This window comes from Panthera tigris, chromosome C1 (genome assembly GCF_018350195.1).
Source record: "Panthera tigris isolate Pti1 chromosome C1, P.tigris_Pti1_mat1.1, whole genome shotgun sequence".
Classification (NCBI taxonomy): domain Eukaryota; kingdom Metazoa; phylum Chordata; class Mammalia; order Carnivora; family Felidae; genus Panthera; species Panthera tigris.
Window position 1 is genome coordinate 14,576,174 of NC_056667.1, and position 23,560 is coordinate 14,599,733.

General features: G+C 53.9%; 2 protein-coding genes across 7 annotated transcripts in view; one reads left to right on the forward strand and one right to left on the reverse strand.

Moving 5' to 3' along the window:
* Positions 1-21,604, reverse strand: PLA2G2C (phospholipase A2 group IIC). Of its 3 annotated transcripts, XM_042996269.1 has the most exons (6): positions 21,005-21,087; positions 16,570-16,727; positions 13,870-13,985; positions 11,673-11,817; positions 9,901-10,004; positions 1-1,980 (listed from the first exon to the last, which is right to left on the reverse strand). In XM_042996269.1, the coding sequence occupies exons 3-6, from the start codon at positions 13,919-13,921 to the stop codon at positions 1,814-1,816; spliced, it is 468 nt and encodes a 155-aa protein (XP_042852203.1). In that variant the 5' UTR covers positions 13,922-13,985; positions 16,570-16,727; positions 21,005-21,087; the 3' UTR covers positions 1-1,813. The 3 variants fall into 3 exon arrangements, with proteins under 3 accessions (XP_042852203.1, XP_042852205.1, XP_042852204.1); XM_042996271.1 differs by lacking the exons at positions 16,570-16,727; positions 21,005-21,087 and adding an exon at positions 21,315-21,604; XM_042996270.1 differs by lacking the exon at positions 16,570-16,727 and having other exon boundaries at positions 21,005-21,080.
* The window catches only part of UBXN10 (UBX domain protein 10), a 9,021-nt gene continuing 4,854 nt past the window's right edge, over positions 19,394-23,560 (forward strand). The window contains exon 1 of one of the 4 annotated variants that reach the window (XM_015538200.2): positions 19,394-19,414. The gene's annotated coding sequence lies outside the window, so the exon portion shown is untranslated. The other 3 variants (XM_015538201.2, XM_042996267.1, XM_007083751.3) reach the window with 3 other exon arrangements.

A 23,560-nucleotide genomic window follows, 5' to 3' on the forward strand; every position in this document is an offset into this window, starting at 1 on the left:
AGGAGGGAGGGAGGAAGGGAGGAAGGAAAGGCAGACGAATTTACCACTGGACTCTGCCAGCTGAGCAAAGCAGAGCCCAGGAGCCATGGCTCCCAGACTCTCTGCTGACCACCTGCCCGTGGCTTCCCTTTCTGTCCTCACATCAGTGACAGCATCACCCAATCCAGATTGTAAGTGTCTGAACTTGAACTTCTAAAAGCTGCTATGGCTCTCGAAGTTCTCCCCAGGATATTCAGACCTGATGTGGTTTGTTTTCTTTAAATCTCTGAATCGTTACTGCCCAGCACTGTGTCTGACACGTAGTGGGGGCTCAATAAACGTCTGTTGGATGACTGTGTGATTACAGCCCTTTGTGCGTTCGTCCTTATTATATTTGATCACAGCCTTTCTCCTCCCAGACCTACAAGGTGAGGGGCAGAGGCCACGTGCACAACGTTTTGTGGCCTCCCCGTGCAGCGCAGTGCGGAGAACTGGTCACAGTTCTCAGCGAGCCGTGAACGAAGACCGGCGAGTACTAACTGTATAACAGACCACACCACAACTGAGTGACTTAAAACGGCAGCCTTTATGCAGCTCACAGTTCGGCAATCGGCCACTTAGCCTGGGGTCAGCTGGGCGGTTGCCTTGGTTCCAGCTAGCTTCTCTCGTGGGTCATGGTCGGCAATGAGTGGGCGTGCCTGACCTTGGCTGGGTGCTTTTACACGTCTGAGGTCTGAGCTGAGACAGCCGGACTGACACTCTCGCCCCCGTCTGCCAGCGGGCCAGCCCAGGCTTGTTCTCAGCAGCGCCAGATGTCCTGAGACCTGGGCTGAGGCCTGGGCTCGGGAACTGGCAGACCGACCATTCATACGTTCCACTGCGTTCCGTCGACCAAAGTAATTCACGAGGTCAGCGCAGAGTTTAGATTCAACCACTGGGAGGAGCAGACTCTACTTCCTGATGGGAAACGCCAAGCGTTCCTTTCATGAGAGGCGAGGATACAGAGAGGCATAGCCTCCAGAGAGGACAACTGTGCGGCTGATTTTGCAACCTACCACGCCACGTGGGCGTGACAAAGAACAGAATCCGCCCACGTCAGGTGACTTTGGTGTTCAAAGTCTGATATCTCCAGGGCCTCCTGAACTCAGATGGAAATTTCGGGTCCCTCTGACGCACTCTTCCGAGGCCATCTTTCTCCAATTTTTTGACGTCCTCCTGGCCCCGACATCCACGTGGAGTGGATGTGGCTGTTCTCACGCTCTGTCTCTTGAGAGGTGAAAGTGGCCTTAATTTTTGCCACCGGAGGGATTTCAGAGAGCAGAACCCAAGCAAATGAGAAAAAAGTCCAAAGCATGCTTCTCGGATCCTTGGCTGGATCCCTGTTTTGCAGGGTCCCTGCTCTGTCCCCGGCTGGATCTGGGTCGTGTGCCCCATTCCCAAGTCCGCCCTGCATCCTGATTTTGGGGTGGGGGCGGAGGGGGAGTTTAGGGCAGATCCTGGGTCCTCTGCCCTCCTGGGAATTCCCAGATGGGGGTTGGGAACGTCTCTCTACCCTGTCACCTTGCTGTACTGCTTCTTAGCACTTACTACTATCAGAAAGCGTCATTTATTTGTGTACATGTGAACGGGCAGTCTCCCTCCCTCGCGTGCCAGGGTCTTATCTTTTCCATTGCTGGTCTGCAGCCCTCTGGTGTCGAGTGACGAAGGAGTACCCTAGGCCCTGTGCTGAATGGTGGCTGCAGCCACCATTGGAGCCTGTTGGGGACGGCATGAGAAGGCTTCCCGGGAGGGTGACTCCGGAACACATGCTGACCGGCCAGGGGCCTGTGGCTGCCTAGCACTGGAGTTTACGCCTCCCACAGTGGGGCCGGGTGGAGAACTGCTTGAAGGTTTTCTCGTAGGTGGGCAGGCTCTCTCTGAAGCAGTACACAGACTCCTTGTCACACTCGCATGCCCGCAGCCCACAGAGACAGCTGACGCCGGGACTGAGGGCACATGTACCTGCAGAGAGACAGAGAGCCACCGGGGGGGGGGGGTGGGGTTCCGTTTGGTCCTAAGGTTGGGGAGAACAGGGGGCTTGCTACAAGGGGTCGGGGGTTGAAAATAGAAAGGGAAGAAACGGGGAGTCCTTTTCTTTCGTCCTTTCCCTGTGTTCCCAGTCACACCTGGACATGCCACGAGGACGGGAGGGAAGAGAAGCCTGGAAGGAAATGAGGAGGGCAGGGGGAGGGGGCTGCACGGAGGGGCGCCCTGAGTTAGCGCACAGGCCAAGGGCACGGGACCCCCTCTCTCAGGACTCACTATGTCCAGCTGCTTGCTGGCCATCTCGCTCGGACGCCTTAGGCATCTCCAACTTAAGACGTTCAAAAAGGAACACTTGAAGTAGCATTCCCCCCACCCACCAACCCGGCCTTCACCCACGCTCAAAGCTCGCAGACGGCACCACCTCCCACTCGAGCCAGAAAGCGAGCAGCAGCCTGGGCTCCCCCCACCCGCCTTCCAACTTTTCACATCCAGTCCACAGCCAGCGCCGCTGATTTCTCTGTTTAAAATACTTCGCTCTCCGCCCTCTTGTCTCCACCTTCTTGGCCGCTACCCCCCTCCCCCCGTCCCTATCACCACCTTCCTCCCTAATGGGAAGAAACAAACAGGGACTTTCTTAAACTGCAGCCTGGATCAGGGCCACTCTCCTGCTTCAAGCCGCTGGGTTTCCTAGTATTTGGGGGAGGACGTCCAAATCCTCACCGGGGTCTCCAGGGCAGCCTTGCTATGATCCGGCCTCCCCAACTGGTCTGTCGCCATTGCCTTTTGCTCTGCTCCAGGCACACTGGCCACTTTGTCACAGGCCTGGCTCGGTCTTGTCCTGGGACTCTGCTCTCACCGTTCTCCTTGTCTAAAACACTTCTCACCAGGATCTCATCGTTTGGGATGAGATGCCCCCTCCTCAGACAGGCTCTCTCTGACCCCTGATCAGGAGCCCCCCTCCCGTGCATCCCCGTTTATTGCCTTCATCGTGCTTTGCACAACCCGCACATCTCTTGAGTATTCACTTGCTTCCGTCTATCCCTCCTCAACGGAGTGTGAGCTCTGTGAGGCTGGGGCTTTGCCCGTCTCGTCCGTCACAGTATGCCCAGTATGCGGAGCAAATGCTCCTTACACCATAGGTGCTCAACCGACAGTCCCTGATAAGCGAATGAAGCCCCTCCGGGCCTTTGGGATTGAGTGTCTGCCCTTTGGCCGAGCTACCACTAGATGGGGATCTTTTATTTAGTTACTGGAGCTGAAGAGTGTGTGTGTGTGTGTGTGTGTGTGTGTGTGTGTGTGAGAGTGTGTGTGTGTGTGTGTGTGTGTGTGTGTGTGGTTGTGGCTTCCCCTTTCTAGAGAACTGCACCCCAGTTCCCTGTTTACAGGGAGAGTGGTTTGGCTGCAGCATGCACAGAGTGCTCCCTACGAGCTTCTGGTGATGGCAGTGGTGCATCCGGGAAGAAGAGGCCTTTGAAGTTGGATCCAGTGCTGACTGTCCTCTGTTTGTTTGCCTTTCTCCCTCCAAAGTCCAACTCCTGCAGCAAGCTGTCCTCCCACGTCTCCCTGGAGACTTGATTTCTCAAGGCACGTCGACACCCACCCCACGCTTCAGCTGCGCCCTCCACTCACCCACTGGAAATGGGCCAGGAATGCTCGCGCCCCTGGCTCTGGGCTCCCGCCGCTCCCACCCTCCCTGACACCTGGGTCACCTTTGCCCTCGTGTTCCCCCTTTCCATCTGTGAGCATCCTCCAGGATCCTCCAGGCCCCAGCTCCCCCGGGAGCCCCTCCCAAGCCACGCCCCATCCCCTCTGGGTCTCTCGCCTCTACTGCCTCGCGCATGCCACGCCCCATCCCCTCTGGGTCTCTCGCCTCTACTGCCTCGCGCATGCCCCTTGCTTCCCTCCCAGGTGGCCGCCACAGTCTGCAGGGGCCAAGGGTCCGCCACTTGGTCTCGTGGCTGGTGTTCTCAGGGTGCAGGGCCCTGCCCCCTTCAGCCTGGCTCTCCTCCGGAAAGGGCCTGGCACCCTGTGCTGTCACTCACCCCGGCGCTGTCTTTCTGGAAGCCTGAATTGAGACACCTTTCTCACTCTGCCTTGGCCTCCTGGTTATCTCTGTCTTCTGTTCCTCTCTTCTTCTTTACCGTCTCACTTCTCCACACCTCCTTTGTCTTTTCACTCACTTTCCCGTCCCTTTCTCACTTTGTCCTGTCCTTGCCGATGCATGGAGTAGGACCCTCTCCTGATGCAAGTGTGACCTCTGATGCTCCCCCGGGCCCCAGGCCTGCTGGAACTGATCCCGAGCAGGGGTCGACGGCATGGACTCTCATTCCTGGGGCATCCCACAGCCGTGGCAGGACCAGGCCTGTTAAGACCCGGAAGGAGAAGCAGCCCCAAGGCGAGAAATGCCCTGTTTGCAAGCCATCTTTTCAAAAGACAAACCCGAATCTGTTCCTGCATCTCCTAGTTTGCTAGCAGGGAAACTGAGGCATGAGAGAGGAACATGGCTTCAGGGCATTCTTTCTCATTCCACGACAGACTCCCATAAATAGGATGAAGCAGGACGCTCCACATCGCTGCCCTCCGTGAACTCAGCCTCCTGCCGAGGCCGCCACCTGCCTGCGTCCCAGGCCTCCTCCCTGCTCTCCAAATTCTCTCCCTGAGTCTCTGGTTCGATCTCAGGGCCTTCAATACCGATCACAGTGCCGATGACTCTCGGGTTCTCATCCCAGCCCAGTGTCCCCCCTGAGCTCAATACTCCAATGTGCTCAGGTCCACCCGACTTCCCTCGCTGGTGGGTGTCTGATTCGCATCTTGAACTCCTTGCTGTGTTCTCACAGCTGTTTCTTCCCCATTTGCAGAAGCTCAATACACGACACTTTACGTGTGGCCGCCCCGGCCCAGAACCTTGGATTCGGTTTCTTTTTCCTTCCCACCCCACATCCAGCCCATCAGCAGGCCCTGACAATTTACCTCCGTGACACGCAGCATCTGACACTTCTCCCCTCCGCTTTACCATCCGTGGTAGCTTCTCCCCGGTGCTCCTGAAGCAGCTCACTGACACCGCCCCACCTTTCCTCCCTTGCTCCCCAACCACCCCGGACAGTGGTCCGAGTGATCTTTCTAGAGCAACATTAGAGCTATCATTTCCCGCTTCAAATGCTCTGACAGCCTCCCCTGCCACTGGAGGAGGCGGTAAGCTCCTTCCCTGTCTGCCTCTCCCCCAAGCCCCACGAAGGAACCCGTTCCCCTGTGCGACACCAGCCCCGGCCATCCGCTGCCTCTGCTCCTGCCACACTAGCCAAAGGCCACCTGGAGTAGCCAGCCTTCCCTCCTTCTGTTGTCATCATTCTGTAGCCTGTCACCTTGTCATAGCACTGGTCAACACCTGAGTGTACTTTACTTCTGAATATTTTGTGAGCTGGACTCCTCCCAGAAGGCAGGCTCTTTCTGCCCAGGGAGTTTGTGTTTTCATCGTACGTCTTCAGCTCTGAACATGCAATGAACACTCCATCGCTATGTGCTACAGCTTGCCTGCCTGGACGCTCACGGTCTGTGGGTCAGGGAAAGGGTCCCCGTCCCAGCACCCGGGACGCCTGGTTTTCAGGCCAGACCCACCACCTGTGTGTGCTTTAGAACCTCAGGCAAGTTGCGTGTCCCCAAGCCTGTGTCCTCCGCTTTCAAATCAGGAAACAGATACTTATGTTAACTATCTCATGAGGTTTTCGTTCATTCACTCATCAAACCGACAGGTCCTGAGTTCTTAACATGTGCCTGGCTTTTGGCTAGGACCTGGGGGTACAGGTCTGAGCAAGCAGACCCCACATCACTTAGCTCCAAGGGCGTCCCTCTCTATGGGTTCCATTGAGGATGAGTGCCCCCACGCCCCCACAGGACAGGCTTGTTCCTTGCTCTCCGGAACTCACATTTGGGTTGGCGGGAGAGGGGAAGCCTAAGTAAACAAGGTAATTTCAGGTGGAGACCAATGCTAGGAGAGGAAAAGGGGTGATGTGTCAGGGATGGAAGTGTTGTGAGGGATCAATTCAGCAGTGATGGAGAAAGATCTTTGCAAACTGCAAATTCCAGTGGTTCTCATGTTCACCTTCCCTCTTTGGCAGAGGGAGAAGGGCGGAGGCTCCGACATGCCTCCGGCTGGAACCTGGCTGGCCTCCCACGGCCCCTGCACAAGCCACACAAGCATGTGTGGGTGGAGGAGGGGGCGCCTCCGCGGGCTAATCTTAAAGTCCCTTGCAAATTCCAAGTGCTTATGTAAGCCCTTTCAAAGGAGGGATAATGACCTCCCTGGTTGCCTGAGGGCAGCCTTCCCCACCTGGCAAATTGGCCCCAGGGCTTGGGTTCCAGGCCTTTCTCTGCACGGATCTTCCGGTGACATTTAAAGACACGGACAGGCCAAGTTGTTTTTCTCCTTTCCCCTTCCCTGCTCACCAACTACATCCCAGATCAGCCCTTGGTTGCTAGGCAACCCGGGACCAGGCTCCGGTACAGGATTTCAGAACTTGGAGGCTGGGGGGAGGGGAGGGGCATTAACCCTTGCAAGGCAGCTCTTTGAACTGCAGCGTAACCCGGAGTGGGGGAGAGCTTTTCTTCTCTAGGGAGTTAATGACGTTAGCGCAAGGGGATGCAGGTGCAGAGGAAATGCTTCAGAGCAACCTCCTAACAGTGATGAAGAAAATCCCAGTGCTTTTCCACCAAAGCGAAGGGGAAAAGAAAACTTTGATGCAAAAAGAAGTCTCAGCTTCTAAAAGGAAAGGCACTACCTAAGCACCTGCTATGGGTCAGCCCCTTCAGCGGGGTTACTTTAGCAACCTTAGGAAGGGCAGGCTCTTATCCCCATTTTACAGACGAGGAGACTGAGGCCCAGGGTGGTTGTGTAATTACCCAGCTAGAAGGAGTGCAGCTGGGGTTCAGACCCAGCTCTGCCAGACCCCGAAGTATGTGCTCTCTCTGGGCCTCTTAGCAGGGTCCATAACGCTAGAACAGAAAGATCTGGGGCGTTATAGATGAGCCGAGACCATCTGCCTTTCTCTGCCGCCTCACAAGCATGCTGCCCACAGGACAACAAGACTTGCATCTGTGTGAGCCCTCCAACCAAGTGTGTTCCCGCCGCCACCCTCCTGGCAGCCCCATGTCGCTGGGGAGGGCAGTGTAAGGCAGGGATGCTGGTTCTGGGAGCAGACGGCCTAGGTCGGGATCGTGACTCTTCTTTTCCTGGCTGCGTGACCTCGGCCATCTCCGCTAACCTCTCTGAGCCTCAGGGTCCTTCCTGATAATCATGCCCACCCCAGGGGTGTATCACAGGGGTCCAAGGTGCAGTATGTAATGCACATGTCACAGATGCTCAGAGACCGCAGCTGCTGCTATTATACCTATTTCATGGATAAAGAAACTGAGGCCCAGAAAACTCAGGCCAAGCAGTGTGTTCCAGAGCACTGGAAAGGCTCCAGACACATGCGTGTTAATGTTGCCTGTTACTTGGATCACACTCTTGCCCTCTCTGGGCCTTAGTCTCCCTGTCACTACCATAAGGTGTGGGTCTAGAGGGTCTCTAAGGGCGCTTTCAGCTCTGGAGCGTGCCAGGAGAGCAGGACCCAAGGCTGCCTTGCTCTGCGCCCGGCCCCCACACAGCGCTGGCCTTGGAGGGGCACCCAGCAGGCGCTCAAGCAATGCTGGGCAAGTAAGTGAATGTACCTGTGTCTGGTATGTGGGCTCAGCACGTATCAGCAGCAGACCCGGGATCAGAACCCAGATCACTCAGCTCCCGGCCCCACTCTTGGGAGCAGGGGCTTGGCAAGGTGGGGTGGGGAGGACAGCGGGTCAACCTGGCACTCACCGGCTGGGTCAGCTGAGGCGGGGGATACTGATGTCCCCCCATCCCACCCCAGTGCTAACTCCCTAAGCAGGGCTCTGGACTGCGGGGGCCCTGCTCAAGCTTCAGGAGCCGCTAACTGCCTGGCGGCATCTCTGGAAAGCACAGCCCAGACCCTAAACTTCCCAGCCCAGTGCCCAGTCCCTGCCCACACCGCCTACCGCGGCCCAGCATGTGCCAAGCAGATGTTCCTGTGTGCCACCTCGGGGGAAGGGGCTCCGGGCTCTCCCCCAGGTCACTCTTCTCCGTCTCCTGGGCTCCCAGGCTGCGGCTCTGGCCTCACGGGGGAGGGGGAAGAGAGGTGCTAAAGAAGATGCTAAAAAAAAAAAAAAAAAGAACGCAGCAGCAGCAGGTGCAAAGGGCTGAGGCTTCCTCCAGGGCTGCGACCACAGCGCGCACAGGCTGCACCTGCTGAAAATCCACTTCCCTCCTCAGGGCATCTTTTCCCTTCTTTCCTGGTATTTGCACTTTATGGGGGCATCAGAAGACAGAGCTCCTCAAATGTATTTCCTCTAAAAGGGAGAACTTTTCAACCACTTTAAGATAACACTTGACATGACAGATATTATGATCAAGACGAAAAGAGATGAGAAGGAACCATATGAAAGCAGGACCATGTGCCAGGCTGAGAAGAGTCAGGGGCACCTTTTCTGTGTGTGCCCCCCTACAGCCAATGGCCAGGCTTGTCCCGCCCCCAATCCCACCACGTGGGGCCCAGAGGGGTGGGGAGAGGTGGTCAGAAACTCTGTCCCTCCCTCCGAGGGCATCGTGACCCAAAGCAAACAACACTTCCAGGGCAATCTCCTCCAGCCCCCTCTCCTTGCCCCTCCACTAGGTCCTGATCCTGTCCCATCTCCTGTACGTGGCCTTGGGGACCTCCCAGAAGAGACACTGCTTTAGGTGTGAGCACAGTCATGGCCAGAGAGCTCCAACACGGAAGTCTCCTTGAGCTCATGCTGGAAAGAGGGTTCTCCCCATCAACAGTGTGTCTGGGGCCAGAGGCTGTGAAGGCTGAGAAACAGACCAGGCTGTATCTGGCCTCAGATGGCAGGGATCTGAGCCACCAGCAGCCTCCCATGGCTCAGGTCTCACCACTGGACCAGGGAGACCGTGTAGCTGTATTGCTCGGTCAATCTGGGTGTGTCCTGAGCTGGGGCCCTGGGTGGGGGGGGTGCTGGGGAGCCCTAGGGTCTAGGCGCTGAGCACCCTCTCTAAGGGGGAGATGAAAGGAAGGGAGGTGGTGGTTCCCTGACCTCGGGAGGAGACAGGTGGACTTCAACACACAGCTGAGCACGAATACACACGGGGAAGAAAGCGGTTCATGCAACTCCACAAGGCGGGGTAGGAGGCCAGTCGCCCTAAGGGGCACTCAAACCACTGGTTCCACCAGAATGAACGGCATTCTAGAGAAGGCTACAGCCCAGTGACTTCAAATGGGCTTGCTCTTCAAACTTGCCCTACACAAACCCCACACCCCGGTAGCCCCAGAACATGCCCCGGGATATTAGGGGCCACGCCCCACGTGCGGGACACTCAGTACTTGCCCACCCTTGTCCTTTGCTCTCCTCCCTGAATGGCCTCAACGACATGTGAGTTCTCTTCCCCGTCCCCCTCCTATTTACTTTTGTGTCCCCCATGGCACCTACTAGCGCTTGGCGTGGAGTCGCCCTTAACAAATATTTGTTCAACTGAAAGACAGCCGAGCTGCTTTGTTAACACATGACAGACATAAGGAGGAATGTTCTCAACAGCAACGGTTGCCAGGCGAAGCTGCAAGATTCCATGTCGTCTCAAGTCAGCCACTATTTATTGAGCAGGTACTATACCCCAGGCACCTGCTCCATGCTCCCAGAGGATGCTGGACGGGAGAGACCAGAGACCAAGCAAAGACTCCCGAGAAGCTTTGACTCCTAGAATGGTCACTTTCTGTCTCAAAGCACTCTTCTGCCGGGAGGCAGACATTAGGAAAGGCCCAGGTTCAAAGCCATTTCCCTACAGAGAGGGCTACTCACAGGCCACAGACCCATTGGCGATGTGGAACTGGTAGCTGTTCAGCACAGGCTGGCAGCCGAATCGCTTCAGCTTCTCATAGCAGCAGTCATGTGCCAGGCAGCATCTGGGGGCCAGAGCAGAGGAGAGGTGAGGGGCTTCCCTGGCGGGTGGGCCCTGGGGAATCAGCGGGAAGACCATAGGTGGAAACCGGAAAGGACTCCCCCGCCTCCTCCCCTGCGTGAGAAGGCATTGAAGGGTAAGGAGGTAAGTTCCTGAAAATATTAAAACTACAAAAATAACCACTAACATCTAGTGAGCTCTTTCTGGCACCTTCTGCTATCCCATTAGCTCCTCAGCGTAACCCTGTGAAGGGTGATCATTGTCCCCATTTCATAGAGGAGGTGACAGAATTCCAAGAGGGGAATTTCCCAAAACTGTACAGCTGGCAAATGATAGACACGGGGCTCAAATCTAGGTCCGTGTGGCTCAGTCATTCATGTAATGACTTTTTCCTGAGCATCTACCATGTGCCAAGCTCTGTGACAGTCCCTGAGGAGACAGGTGTCAGCAAAAACACCCATAACTCTTTAGTCCTTGTTCTCACCGTGCTGAGAGCGGCCGGGGACAGGAAGGGAGAAGATCCACAAAGAGAAAACAGCTCGGCATGCCTCAACCAGAGCATGAGGGGCGGGAAAGCAGAGACCGGGGACTGGATTCTAAGACACAGAAAAGAAGATGCTCTGGGCCAGACGCTTCGGTCCTTCCTCTCGCCATCCCCACCTGCAAGTGGGCTCTCTGCTATTTGTCGTCGTTGTCTAACGGTGGTAAAATTCTCACCAGCCTTTGGTCTCGGAAGGGGAGGCACAGAATGTCAAAGAGCCGGGACTTTGAACCAGGCAAGTTCTTGTTCAAATCCTGACCTAGCCACTCAGGGGCTGCTGTGTCTTCGGCTTTGCCACGTTGGTTTAGTGGGTGCTCACAGTCGCCATCTGTAGGATGCAGACGTTCACACTGCCTTGGCCACTGGACGCAAGGCTTAAAGGTAGGCCCTGTGTGCGAATCACCAATCCCCGTGCTCGGCCCATGATGGGCACTTCATCGGTGTCAGTGCCCCCGCAGGGCTCTGGGGTCCCTCCAGCTGGACTATTCCATGCCCGGCCCGGAGGACTCAAGCTCCAGGAGCGACATTTGAGGCCCCGCTGCAGGGACGTATTTATCCACGTGGGGTTGAAAGCGGCAAGAAACACCTCACTTCTTATTTCTTCAGACACACGACGTGCAAACTATCCTGGTTCCTGTCTCCCCGTACCCTCTCCAGGTCACCCCAACCTCCGCTTTTTCTTGGGGCTCGCGCTCCCCACCCCCACGCCGAGGAGTAGGCCTGGCAGCCACGTTGGGCCATGTGGCCTCGCCCAGATGGACAACTTTTGCAAACTGGGCCACTGGGATTCTCTCTCCCCGAATGTGGAATTAGGCCCGGGAGACAGCAGGGCAGTCTTGCTGTGCTCTAAGCCTAAAAAACTGGGTTGCTGAGAGAAGACCATGTTTGCTGTGACGTCTGAGAACTGAAAACGTTTCTGGAGCTCTGGGCAGGACTGACTAGATAATTTTCGAGGTCTGGTGCAAAACGGGAATCCAGGGCACGTTGTTCAGACACGAGGATTTCAAGATGGCGGCTACAGGACAGCCAACCATCCATGGGCTTCTGTTACTTACAACACAAGCGTCCTAACCTCCTGCCTCCCTTTGGGCACCGGTTTCAGTGCAAATCCAATGAGCTCTTTGGACTCACCTGTCAGTGTCATCCACGGGGGTCCCTTTGCCCCCAAGGCCACAGTAGCAGCCATATCCGTAATATGAGAAGAAGGCGCTCCGCCCTGTGATGTACTTGACCATCCTCTGAAACTGCCAGAAGCTGCTGTGGGCAGGGGCCATCACTGGAGGGCAGGAAGTAAGAAAGAAGGCGGGGTGCAGTGAGAACAATACCAGTAACTAGAGGGCTTGCATCCGGGACCTCAGGAGACCCCCAAACATGCTGCCTGAGCATGGCTGGGATCACCAGCCCCTGTCGTGGGGAAGACAATCTGGCTGGAACACTGTGTCCCATGGCCAGTTTCTTGCTAGTCCGGGATGAGAAACCCAGCTTCCACGATGTTCAGGACAATACTGTCAACTAGGTCTTCCCCCCACCCCCCACCCCCAGCGGAAAAAACCAAACAAACCCCAAATCCACCACCCTAGGCAGAAACACCCTTAGGTCTAATGCAACATTAACGGGAAAAGTTCAAAGCTAGAGACGCCAGTTTCTCCAAATATCATCAGGCATTTACAATCTCGCAGGAGAAACAAAATACTTGAGAGGCAGAAAAGATGCCCTCAGTCTATTTTTTTTTTTAATGGCAAATACACATGGACCCAGCAATTTTTTGCTTCTACAGAATGTTTACAAAAGTGGGGAAAGAATATATATATTCTGGGGGATGTTTGCTGCAGCGCGTCCCCTGTGGTATGAAAAAAATTGAACACCACCTACATATCCACTGACGGGGGAGATGTCTTGAAAACATCTACTTTTAATAGCAATATCTCCGGGCAGTGAGATTGAGGAAGTAGGCGGAGAAAAAGATAGGCACTGTTTATATACTTTTATGCTGTCTTTTTTTTTTTTATAATGAGCATGTATTACTTTTGTATTAAAATGTTCAAAATGTGTGTGTGGAAAAGCCTAGAAGGTTGTATATCAAACTCTTAAGAGTGGTTAGTTACATCTGGGTGTAGGAGAAGGACTGGAGTCTGGGAGGGATGCGATGTGGCTTTTTTTTAAATGTTTATTTACTTTTGAGAGGGAGGGAGGGGCGGGGTGGGGGACAGAGGATCCGAAGCGGGTTCTGAACTGACAGCAGTGAGCCGGATGCGGGGCTCGAACTTGAGAACCGTGAGATCATGACCTGAGCCAAAGCTGGACACTTAACTAACTGAGCCGCCTAGGCGCCCCAAGATGTGGCTTCATCTTGGTATTCTATACTCACTCATTTTACTTCTTAATTACCTGCATATATTAATTTTGCCATACAATAACATAAAAACATGAACTTGAAGAAAACGGAGATGGAGACGCAGGGTTTTGGGAAGCGTTCACAGGAGACTTCCTGTGGTTTTGTTGTCCCAGAGCAGAAGCACTGCAGAGGGGTAGGAAGCTCCTGTGGTCAGGAGTGCCTCAGGCGCTGATGGGGTGGGGGACACCAAGGAGGGAACTGGTTCTCCCTGCGTGGGCCCCCCACCCCCCACCATGGTCTTGAAAACAGCAAATTCCACCACTGACTGAGGGAAAATGGGAACTCCATTTTTGACATCTTTCGACTTAGGGACCCGAAAGCTACACTGTTGAAGCAGCGAAACGGATTTGGAGACATCTCTACTAATCAAACTAACCAGAGCAGAGTCAAAGAATTTTCCAACAACTGTTTCCAACACTGTTTCCTGTGAAGCTCTTTTTCACTTTGCGGAGTTGTGTTATCTGATCTCCTGGTAGCAATGACCTATAATCACCCATGATTCCATAAGTCACCACAAGAGAGCCTTTCTGATGAGAACTAATTGTCCCTAAACTAGCTAGATACAGGTCTGTGTTTTTGTTCTGGCATCTACAAGACTTTAAATAAAGGCAACTGGCATCCAAAGGAAAATAAAAAAGGGTCCCAGAGGGGGCGTGTGGTAAAACAGTAGTCAAAGGCCCTTTTTCTAGCAAATAGTTAGCAACCTTTGATTTTCTAGAAGTTTTGTGAGGTCCTAAGGCTGGGACCACCCCCTTTTCTAGAAGAAACAGAAGCAGAAGGAGTTTGGTGGGAACCTATCCCGCTCCTGAGTCTCTTCTGAATGACACCTGATTTCCCCTCACCCGATGCCACCTCAGGAGGGACCACCCCAAGACACAGACACCCAGACACGAGGACAGCACCCCGGAGCTCTCCCAGCTCCTTACTACTTACGGCAGGAGGCAAAGACCACGAGAACCCCAATGGCCTTCATTCCCGAGGACATCTGGGGGTCGGAGGCACCACAGTCACACCTTCCTCTGCTCACGAGGAGTTTGCCAGATGAACTCCTGAACGTGACCAAGAAGAGGGGAGGCCATGTGGGTACAAAACCCCAATCACAGCGCAGGGCTCAGAGCAAAAGGATTTTTTTTTTGGCAACCTCATCTCCCCCCCGCCCCCCCCCCCCCCCCCCCCCCCCCCCCCCCGCTTCTCTTTTTGATATTGAGAAGTCAGCATTTCCTCTGTTCCCAAGTTTAAAGTCATATTTAGGGTCCATGATGGAAATCCAGTGCCAGGAAGTCTAGCCGCATTTGCATGGTGCCCCCTTCCCCCCAGCCCGTGTCTGCCTTCCTTGAGACTCAGGGATCTTATTCGTGAACTTAGCCCCTCGGAACCTCGGCTGCCCCTCCTACAGAGTGAGTGTCAGGTACCTATCAGTAATTTGAAACGTTTATTAAGAAGCTACTAAATGCCAGCTGCTGTGTTCTATAAGGTCTTCATGGTGTTTCATTATTTGATCCCCACAACTTGAGAGTCTCTGTGATTGTTGCAGAGATGGAGAAACAGAGTCAGAACAGTTTCCTCGAGCCCAGACAGCCCCCAGTGTCACAGACTTGCGGGGCCCTACACACACAAAGCAAATAAACCCACTTAGTGCAGTCAAATGCCAGGATGGCGAAACACACCCCTCTTGTTACTATGAGCAACGGTGAGGGTGCCTATCTGTGGCCCGTTTCCCACAGGACAACAGAGGAGGACGTGGGCTCAGGGTCCCCCATCATTCTGTGGAGCCCCCACTGCTCAGTCGACAGCTCTCTTTAAATACCCATGGTCTTGCTCATTAGAAATCAGGCTAAATCTGATACTTGGAGGATGAACAATAGCTCCGTTGAGCCCAGAGAATTTGGCAGGTACAGAGCTTTGGCTAGATTTACTCTTTGTGACCAAGTTTCCCAGGAAAACTTCAAAGTGAGCGTCCTCCTGCAGAGCCCTGGCGGGGGAGGGGTCATCAGGCACCTTTGCTACTTTTGACCCTCTTTGGCAAGATTCTGGTGGATGCTGGAAGGCCTGGCCCTGACCAGCCCTGGTCCCAGCCGGCCTCTGTTTCAAGTGCTGCATGGATGTTTTTAAATTAGGTTCCATCTCTACAGTCTGGCTCCCTTTCCTCCTCTGAGTCTGCAAAAATAACCGTGCGAGGGTTTAGTCCATGAAGAAGGCACGCACGTCTTTTACACGAGCAGGTGATGATGCTTTGGAGAGACAAAGAAAGAGACCTGGATGCATTACCGACAGTGAAATCAGTGTCTGTGTGTCAACTCCTCCTTCCCTCCAATCTTGCCCTGTTCACTTCCCGACACGTGTCTTTCTTGGGAGCCTCCTGGGAATGCACTTCTCTGTCGCAGAGTCTGTGTCCAGGGACGCCAGTCTAAGCCCATGGAGAGTGAGAAGCAGTGAGCCCACCTCCAAAAGGAGGTGTTTGAGGGGGCCTTGAACTTCCTTAAATTTGCATTCTGCTCCTATTTGCTCCTCATACAACCCTACCAGAAACAGCCTCTCGCTTTCTCACTTGGTAGCTGTGGAGAGCAAGCGCTCAGAGACAAGTGACACACAGCTGCCAAGTGGCAGGACCAGGACTTCACCTCTGGTCCCAACCTCCAAATCCAGTGCTCTTTCCACCTCACCAGGCTCGCGGCCTAGAGCTCTCGCCCGTGTGGCATTTTGAGGGTTACAGGGCATTTTCACAGACACCCGCCTTCACGGCCGTGACTTGGGCAAGACGGCCATGGTTCTCTCCTTTGGACTGATTATTTGCAGGTGCTTTGGATTGTGCCGAACTAAAACCAAGAGCACAGGGCCGGAGGCCCAGGGACTTGATGAAGGGTGAGAACACAGGAGGGGGCCCGTCAGGGACTCCAGTGCCAGCCTCTAAGACAGCAGCCGGCAAGCTGGTGGGTCTCTGTGAGCTATGCTCTCAGACCCGTCAACTCGTCTTGTGTAGACAGTGATGAAACATGGCTTGGCTTTTTTCCCCCATGGAGACAATAAGGAGGAAGGAACCCGCACATTGCATAAGTCAAAGATCATTCCATTTTGCTCCCCTCTTTGTCCCTGGTGCCTGACTGGCCCGCACAGGCCCCAGTGCACACTAGTACTGACGGTGAGGATGGTAACATTTGTGTCACACTTATTCTCCCCCCTGCGTGGCTTCTGAGCACTTCATGTCTATTTACCCATTAAGTCCTCATGTCCCCCGGCTGGAGAAGTGTTGCCATGACCCTCGGATAAGGAGACCAGGCACGGAGAGATGGGAAGTAAACAAGCATTTAAGGAATGAATGAATGAATGATCAGAGTCTGATCATGCTTCGAGTTACAGACACGGAAGCAAAACTACAACCTGCTGAGGGCCAGCACAGGGCTAAAGCATGGGTTGTGGACTATCTCCTAAAATCCTCTTTCAGCACTCCCGATGAGGCTTAGAAGATCAACCCCAGTTTTTCCACCAGGGAATAGAGCCCGGCGGAGGTATCGGGCCCTGCAAATTGAGAGAGCCGGGACTCACCCCAGGTGTGTCCACTCCAAAGGCGGCGTCCCTAACACTTAGCTGTTCTCCTGTTTCCCTGTGGGTCCTCGAGCTAAGGGCTGTACGTACCCAAAACACAGAGGAGAAAACAAAACTAAAACGACCCGAGTGTCCAAGCAGCTGCCACAAACGATCTTATTTTAGACACCATTCCAGCAAAAGGTGTCAGCTTCTGTTTTCTCGGACCCAGCAGTTGAACAGGAAGGGAGTTACAGCGGCGGCCGTTACTGGGAAGGCAAGGGAGAGAGAGGAATGATCACAACGATAAATGACCAGGCCTACGAACCCAGGGCCATTGAGTGTAGGGACAGACGGCTCTAGCCGCATCAACACTAGTGCACCTGAAGTAGTTATTGGCTTCCGGTCGCCAAGAAAAGGCTGCATCGTGGAAGGGACCGTGAAGGTGCAGAGCAAAGAACTCGAGATTCTAGGTCAGAGAAGGGGGTCAGAGCAAGCCTCCACCACTCCCTAGCAGAGCCCTTTAAGCTCCTGGAACCTTGGCTTCATTATCTGTGAGGTGGAGACAATGACCTTGGCCTCCCGCGGACTGCCAGCAAGTTTCAACAAGCTCCTGAAGTTGAAAGCCCTTGGTCAACAGTAGCCAAGGTGAGTTACCGTGTTTGATATTTTCTGCTCAAGAAGACTGGGGAGTAGGCGCATTTATGGATGTTTTCCGATAATATGCGGCACTTCCAGAGGTAAATTTCATTACCTGGAAACTTCCCTCTTGCAGGTCCCCCTGGGAAGCTGGTGCATCAGGAGGCAAGCTCTCTCCACCGGAGCATGCACTCAGTCCTCCTTCTGCTTAAAGATTATCCACAGTCTCAATCAACACATCTGATGAGATTGAGGGCAGAATAGGACACTGGGTATAGACTCCAGAATCTAGGAGTTGCTAGTTCAAAAAGAGGCCAAGTGCTCTTTGGGGACAAGCTGCTGAGAAACTGAAGCTCCTGGCTTCAGCCCAGCCCCTGGGGCAGGTCATTTAGACTTCAAACCACATATCCCTGGGGAACACCAAATGGCAGCTAGCTGGGTCTCTCGGTGGAAAAGCCACTGTGGAATCAGCAGTGCCTCTTCATTAATTTTATTCTCATTTGCTGAGCGCCTACCATGAAGCAGGCACTGTGTGGGCAAAGCAGGGGACTCAGACACAGGCAAGTTCCTGCCCTCAAGTAGCTCATAACCTACGGAAGGAGAGGCACCCTGTAGGATGAAACCAACATGATAATGAGCGTTAACCCTCACCAAGCACTCACAACGTGCCCAGCACTGTGCTAAGACTTTTACATGTATTATCTGATTTCACCCCCACCACAATCCCATTCTTATGCCCTACATTCTGTAGAGGTAGAAACCGAGGTCCAGAGCAGTGTAATCAGCTACCCAAGGGGTGGAGCAGGGATTCAAACTCAAGCCTTGACTCCGGGGGCCATGCCTGCAACCTCACGACCAGCACAATAGGTGGGTACAGGTAAAGGTGCCATGCGGGAATGCCAGGCTGGGGGTGGGGCACAGGGTGGGCTTTGGAATCAGCTGGTTTAGGGTTTGGAAAGTGCTCTGCCACTCATTAACTTGAAGGATCCTGAGGCCAATGATGCCTTTCTGGACGAGAGCACTGAAAGAGGAGCTTGCCTGGGGAGGGTGCATGGTGCCATCTTGGGCATGTTCCATTGGACCAGAAGGGATCAGCCAAAGCCCATGAGGTTTGGGGGTGGGAAGGAGGTGGTCACGAAAGGCCTTCATGGAAGAGGTGACTTAACATTGAAGGATGGATAAATTTGGATTAACTTCAAGGAAGGAAGCAGGATGGGGCAGGCATGACCCTGAGAGAAAAGGCTGAAGGTCCATTTGGGGAACAAGCTGGGGAGAAAGGAAACCGTGGCTGGGAAGGAGGATGAGTCCACATTTAATTTTTCAGGGCAGAGACCTCTGGCCACGTTTACTGAGAATCCATTCGTGTGCCAGAGACCAGACATTATAGGGTTTGTCCTTTGAAGACACGCTCTTTAAAGAAAGAGAAGACACAGAAGTAGCCAAGCCAGCAATCTCTTTAAAGAGCTGGAAGGCACAGCAATTGGCTGGTTGGTGTCCTTTCCTTCCCTTCAGCCTCCCCTGGCACCGTGCGTTACATGGCCCCAGGGAGCAAAGGGCACATACCACTAAATACTAAGCAGCCCCTGGGCATAGGCAACATTTTACTGGGTACTGGGACACACACACACACACACACACAAACACACATAGGGGGTGAGAAGCCAATCTGACTTTCCAAAAGATTGCATAATTCTTAGGTGATATTAAAATAGCTGATGAAGGATCTACTTTAATCTTTTTTGGGTGGGCGTTGAAGGCCTTAAGAGCATTGCTTAGATATTTCTGACAGAATCATTTACAAGAACTAAGCTACCAGCCGGAAGCTTCAAAGCCAACAGCTCGTAAAACCGCCACCTCCTGCACCTTCTTGGGGCCTCAGACGCCACCCTGGCTGTGGGGGGGAGGGGGAGGGGGTGACCCTAGCAGGAGGCCTGCCCACCAGCAGCTCCCACAGATCAGGTGCTGCTTTTCTGAGAAGGGAAGAGACATCACTGCTGAAATGATTCCCCCACCCCCACCCCCCACTTCCCAGATGATCCATCGCCCCCCCCCCTCCAGGCCCAAAGAACTTCCTGTCTGCGACAATCATTTGGCACATAATCATGTCCAGCCTGTACCCACTCTTCCATTCTTGGCTCAAATTGTATTGAAAATAATCTTATTTGTAACTTTGGGTGTGTGACATGCCCCCCCCGCCCCCCTCCACCACCACCAAATTGTGAATATCTTGCAGGAGGGCCAGAGTTGGACCCTATTCCAATCCTGTGTCCATGCATCCAGGATGGACAAGATAGTACATATTTGGCCACAATGCCAGGTAATAAGTCCTAATTCTTTCCTCCGGTAATCTGGTTCTTAGATGTGGAGTAACATTATCTGCCAACAACAGAGTCACTAAGTTATTCATCTGTATGTTCCAAGAGTCTAGTGCTGTGCCTGGCAGGTAGGCAATAGACCAGTAAGAACCTTTTCTAAAGCTATCTTAAGTCCATTTTGGAAGCAAGTCTTCATCTGACAAGTCGGGGTCTGAAGGGTAAGTGAGCATTAGGGAAAAAGAGGGAGGAAGCGAAGTTCGGGGAGGGTGGGGAAGAATCTTCCAGACCTAGGGGACAGCGGGAGCAAAGGCCTGGAGTGAGGGGAGGATGTGTATGTGTGTGGCCCTGTGGCAGGGAATGGGCTTCAGGGCCATCTGCAGGAGCTGGAGGTCTTGGACAGAGTCAGAGGACAGGTCTCCTCCCATTGGAGAAGGAGGGAGGAAGGAAAGCAGGCGAGTATGTAATCTGATGTCAGAGCACCAAGAAGGCTTCCATAGGATGGCTTCTACTTTGTCTCTGAGGAGGGAAGGATTCTTCTGAGTGGGAGGAGGGCGGGGGAGAGGGGAGAGGTTTCAGGAGAGAGGACAAGGTTTGCAATAACCCGGGAGGAGAAAGGAGACACAACTGAACTGGGGGGAGTTGGAAGGATTTCTGAGTAGGGGTTGAGGGTCCGGTAGAGGTTGGAGACCACACGTTTCCATTAGGGCAACGTCTGTGTTGGGTCAAGGATTCGTCAGCACCCTGGTAGAGGTGGACTGATGGAGTTTCAGCAGATGGGAGGGATGAAGAGACCAGTGGGACAAGGGCAGGGGCGATAGTGGCCCAGGTAAAGAACCATGGATGGGCTGGACAGAGTAGGGCAGAAGCAGGTTGGTCTGCAGGGGGAAAGCCCAGAAGGCAATGGACTGGAGTTTCCAGACAAACGTGGTAGGCTAGCCTGGAGTTGCTGGAGGTATCGGGTGGTGGTTGGGGTGGGGGTCATCGTAGCAGGGGCAGATGTGGTTGACAACAAGGGTCCAGATGCCGCGGGGAATGGGGATGCTCATGTGGAAATGGGGGTCACGGAAGTGGTGCTGAAGGAATTGCACTGAGGACACACAAGGCAGACAAGTGGCCCAACTCAACAGGTGCCCTAAAAGCAGCCACGGAGGTTCTAGGGCTCCCAGGAATCAGTCCAGCAGCTTCTCCCCAACCGGGGTCACGGAGAGGGTGGGGGCCTGCCCCGAAGCCAGCAAGCAGGCAGAACGCTCTCCTGCCTGGCGCCCGCAGGCCAGGGGTCACCTCCCCCAGGAGAGGAGCCAGGAGGCCCCCCCAACCGCGCCACCCGCCGCCCAACCGGAAGCACGTGGCCCCCTCCGGCGCGGTTGCCGGGGAGACACCGGCTGTTTACCAGCGGGACGCGGCCAGGCGACCGAGGCGGATGGACCAGCGGCGAGGTGAGCGTGCCCGCGCCGCGCCGGCGACGAGGCGGGCCTCCCCGGCCCCGACCCTGCGGCGACCCGGCGGCGCCCTCGGGGGAACAAGACGGGCCCGGGGAGAAGCGGCCACCCCCCCCCCCCCCCCGGGGGCCAAGCCAGCCCAGCCCAGCTCACCGTTGCTGGAATGGGACAACTCCCGGGAAAGCGCGGGCCGTGCCCTCCTGGCTGGGCAGTACGGACGGGGACGCAGACCCACAGGGACACACGGAGAGACCGGAACCAGATCAGAGCCTGCCCCAGACCCAAGGCACCTCTCACTTTCTAGACGGTCTTGCTTCCTTGCCCCTCCCCCAAATGCCTGCTTCTGCCGTTCCAGTTTGTTTTCTTCTAGAGCTGCCAGTACTTGGAAATAATTGAGCTCTCCTCCTCCACCTACCCCCTCCCCACACTGCTGTTGCAACCATCGGCACTGCCTTTTCCAAACCTTTGATCACTTGGTGGCTCCTGGTCCAGTTTCTCCACTCCCCCTTTTAAACAAGGCACTGTGCCTGGGACGGTCCATTCTGATCATTTCGTCGAGGGTAGAAGTGGAAATAGATAGTACCAGAGTTTTGTCCTGCTCAGGCCAACCCGTCTCCTGTTAGTTCTTCTGAGCACTTTTCATCCTGCAAGTCCCGCCAGGGAGGGCTGGGGGTTGGCAGGGGATACTATTAACTGATAAACATTTTTAAAAGACCAATTCAAATGTATGCATCCTTGATGGATATGAGCAGATGGTATGTGGGTGGTTATATTTTATTGCCTTTACTGTGGGTTTCGATTTGGGTATTGAGTGATAGGAGGTGGTCTGACCCTGTGATGCGAGGCGGGCTCCCTTGGAAAGCAGGAATATGGCCTCCGCCTTTCCCATCACACGTTCTTTGTTTCCCGTTGATTTGGCGATTAATCTCAAGGAATGGGCGCCTGCTCTTTGGCAATTCCCTGGAAACAGTTATCAGTGTTTGTTTTCCTGACTCCTCGCTGGCCTCTGGGGCGCAGCTATTCTGTTTAAGTAAACAGGCCACTTGCCTATTCAGCTGGCAGCTTGACGGATGCCTACGCCTAGATCTTGTCAAATCACTTTGTGGTTGAGAATCTGCCAGGACTAGAGGTGGGGAAAGGAGCTGAGCAGGCGTAATGACGGGGGCTGCACAAACCTTCCTGGACTGAGGGGGGTGGGCAGAGCCCCGGACTGTGGCACAAAGTGTGGGAACAAAGGCAAGGTTGGACCAGGTCCCCAAACACCTGTTTCCCCCACTTTCCTTCTCCATGGGGTAGATGCTGGGGAGAGTTGGTGTTCCCTCCATGTAACAGATGGTCCCTGCACTCGGGAGGAGGCAGTGGGTTATGAAAGCAGGTTCGATGGAACGGTTTTACCTGAAGGAGGTGTTAGTCTCTAAATAACCATGAGTGGGCTTATAGGAATTAGTCATAATTGAGGTTTTTCTCTGAGATAGCTCGCAGTCATGTTATCTTATGACCAGGGTGTCTTGAATATGACACCCCCCCCAAACATGGATAATTATATAGTACCAAAAGGTATAGAAAGTGCATGCACATACTTAAGTTTAACTGTTAAAAATAATCCAGCAAGGAGCCTGGGAGAACACATGACTTTTCCTCATCAAAGTTGTTAAGGAAGAGGTTTCTAAGTTACCAAACTTACTGACAGTTAAACCTTCCCGAGGCATGTGTGGGAGTGAGAAGCCAAGTCTGTGATAATTCTGTAGAAGCTGTGGCAAATTAATAGCCACTCCTCGAGGGGGGAGGGTGGGCCGAGAAGGGGAGTTGGTTCCTCGCTGGAGTTTATCTCAGGCAGAACAGTTGGACAGTTATGACCCCCTCTGTCATCCTGAGTTCAAGTGCAGAGCTGCTTAATTACAAGAGAAAGACTTCAGAACTAAGCGAATGGGTGGGGGGTGGGGGTGGTGGTGGAGGGAGGGACCACACACGCTTCACAGTTGATCAGAAAATAGATTAAATTAACAAGGAGATGGGCAGGCTTTTTTGGTGCCGGGGAGAAGGTTCCTGAACTCCCGGCAGCCAGATTGGGTGTGAAAACCTAGCTAGAAGTGTGGAGAGACCCAGTCTGTGGATAGACTAGAACAAACACAGAGGCCTTTACATTAAGAGAGAGAGGGCAGATTTTGAACTGAGTAGAGCTTCAGGAATATACAGGAAGACTGTGTTTTGTCTGGTTTTGGTTTTGCCGGAGAGGGAGAGGATTCTTTCTAAAATTTGGCAATATTGGTAACATGCACAGAACGGTAATGTTAGAATGGAAAACTGCGGGGTGGGCATTGCATCGTTCAGGATCGTGTGACGAAGGTAGCTCTGAGTGAGTTTGAGCTAAGGATGCAATTAGAGTGTGGAATCAGAAGGCATGTATTAGAAAGGCATTATTTTGCATTTTTGAGGCAAGTTCGTAGGCGGCAGCTCATTGAAATCAACCTTCCAGTATTTCTGGGCGGTGGGCAGGGCGGGTGTGGGTTCCATGATCTGCCCAGTGGGTTAGAGGTGACTAGGAGTAGAACCACCAAGGTCCCCCTGGGGGAAAAGCTCTGAAGCAACAGGTAAGGCATTTGGACCTAAAATAAGAGAAAGCATTGGACAGACAGAAAACCAAAAACACAAGCAAAAGAACCTTCCTACCTAGTAAGCCTTTACCGTGCATACGCCAAGCCTGGTGCC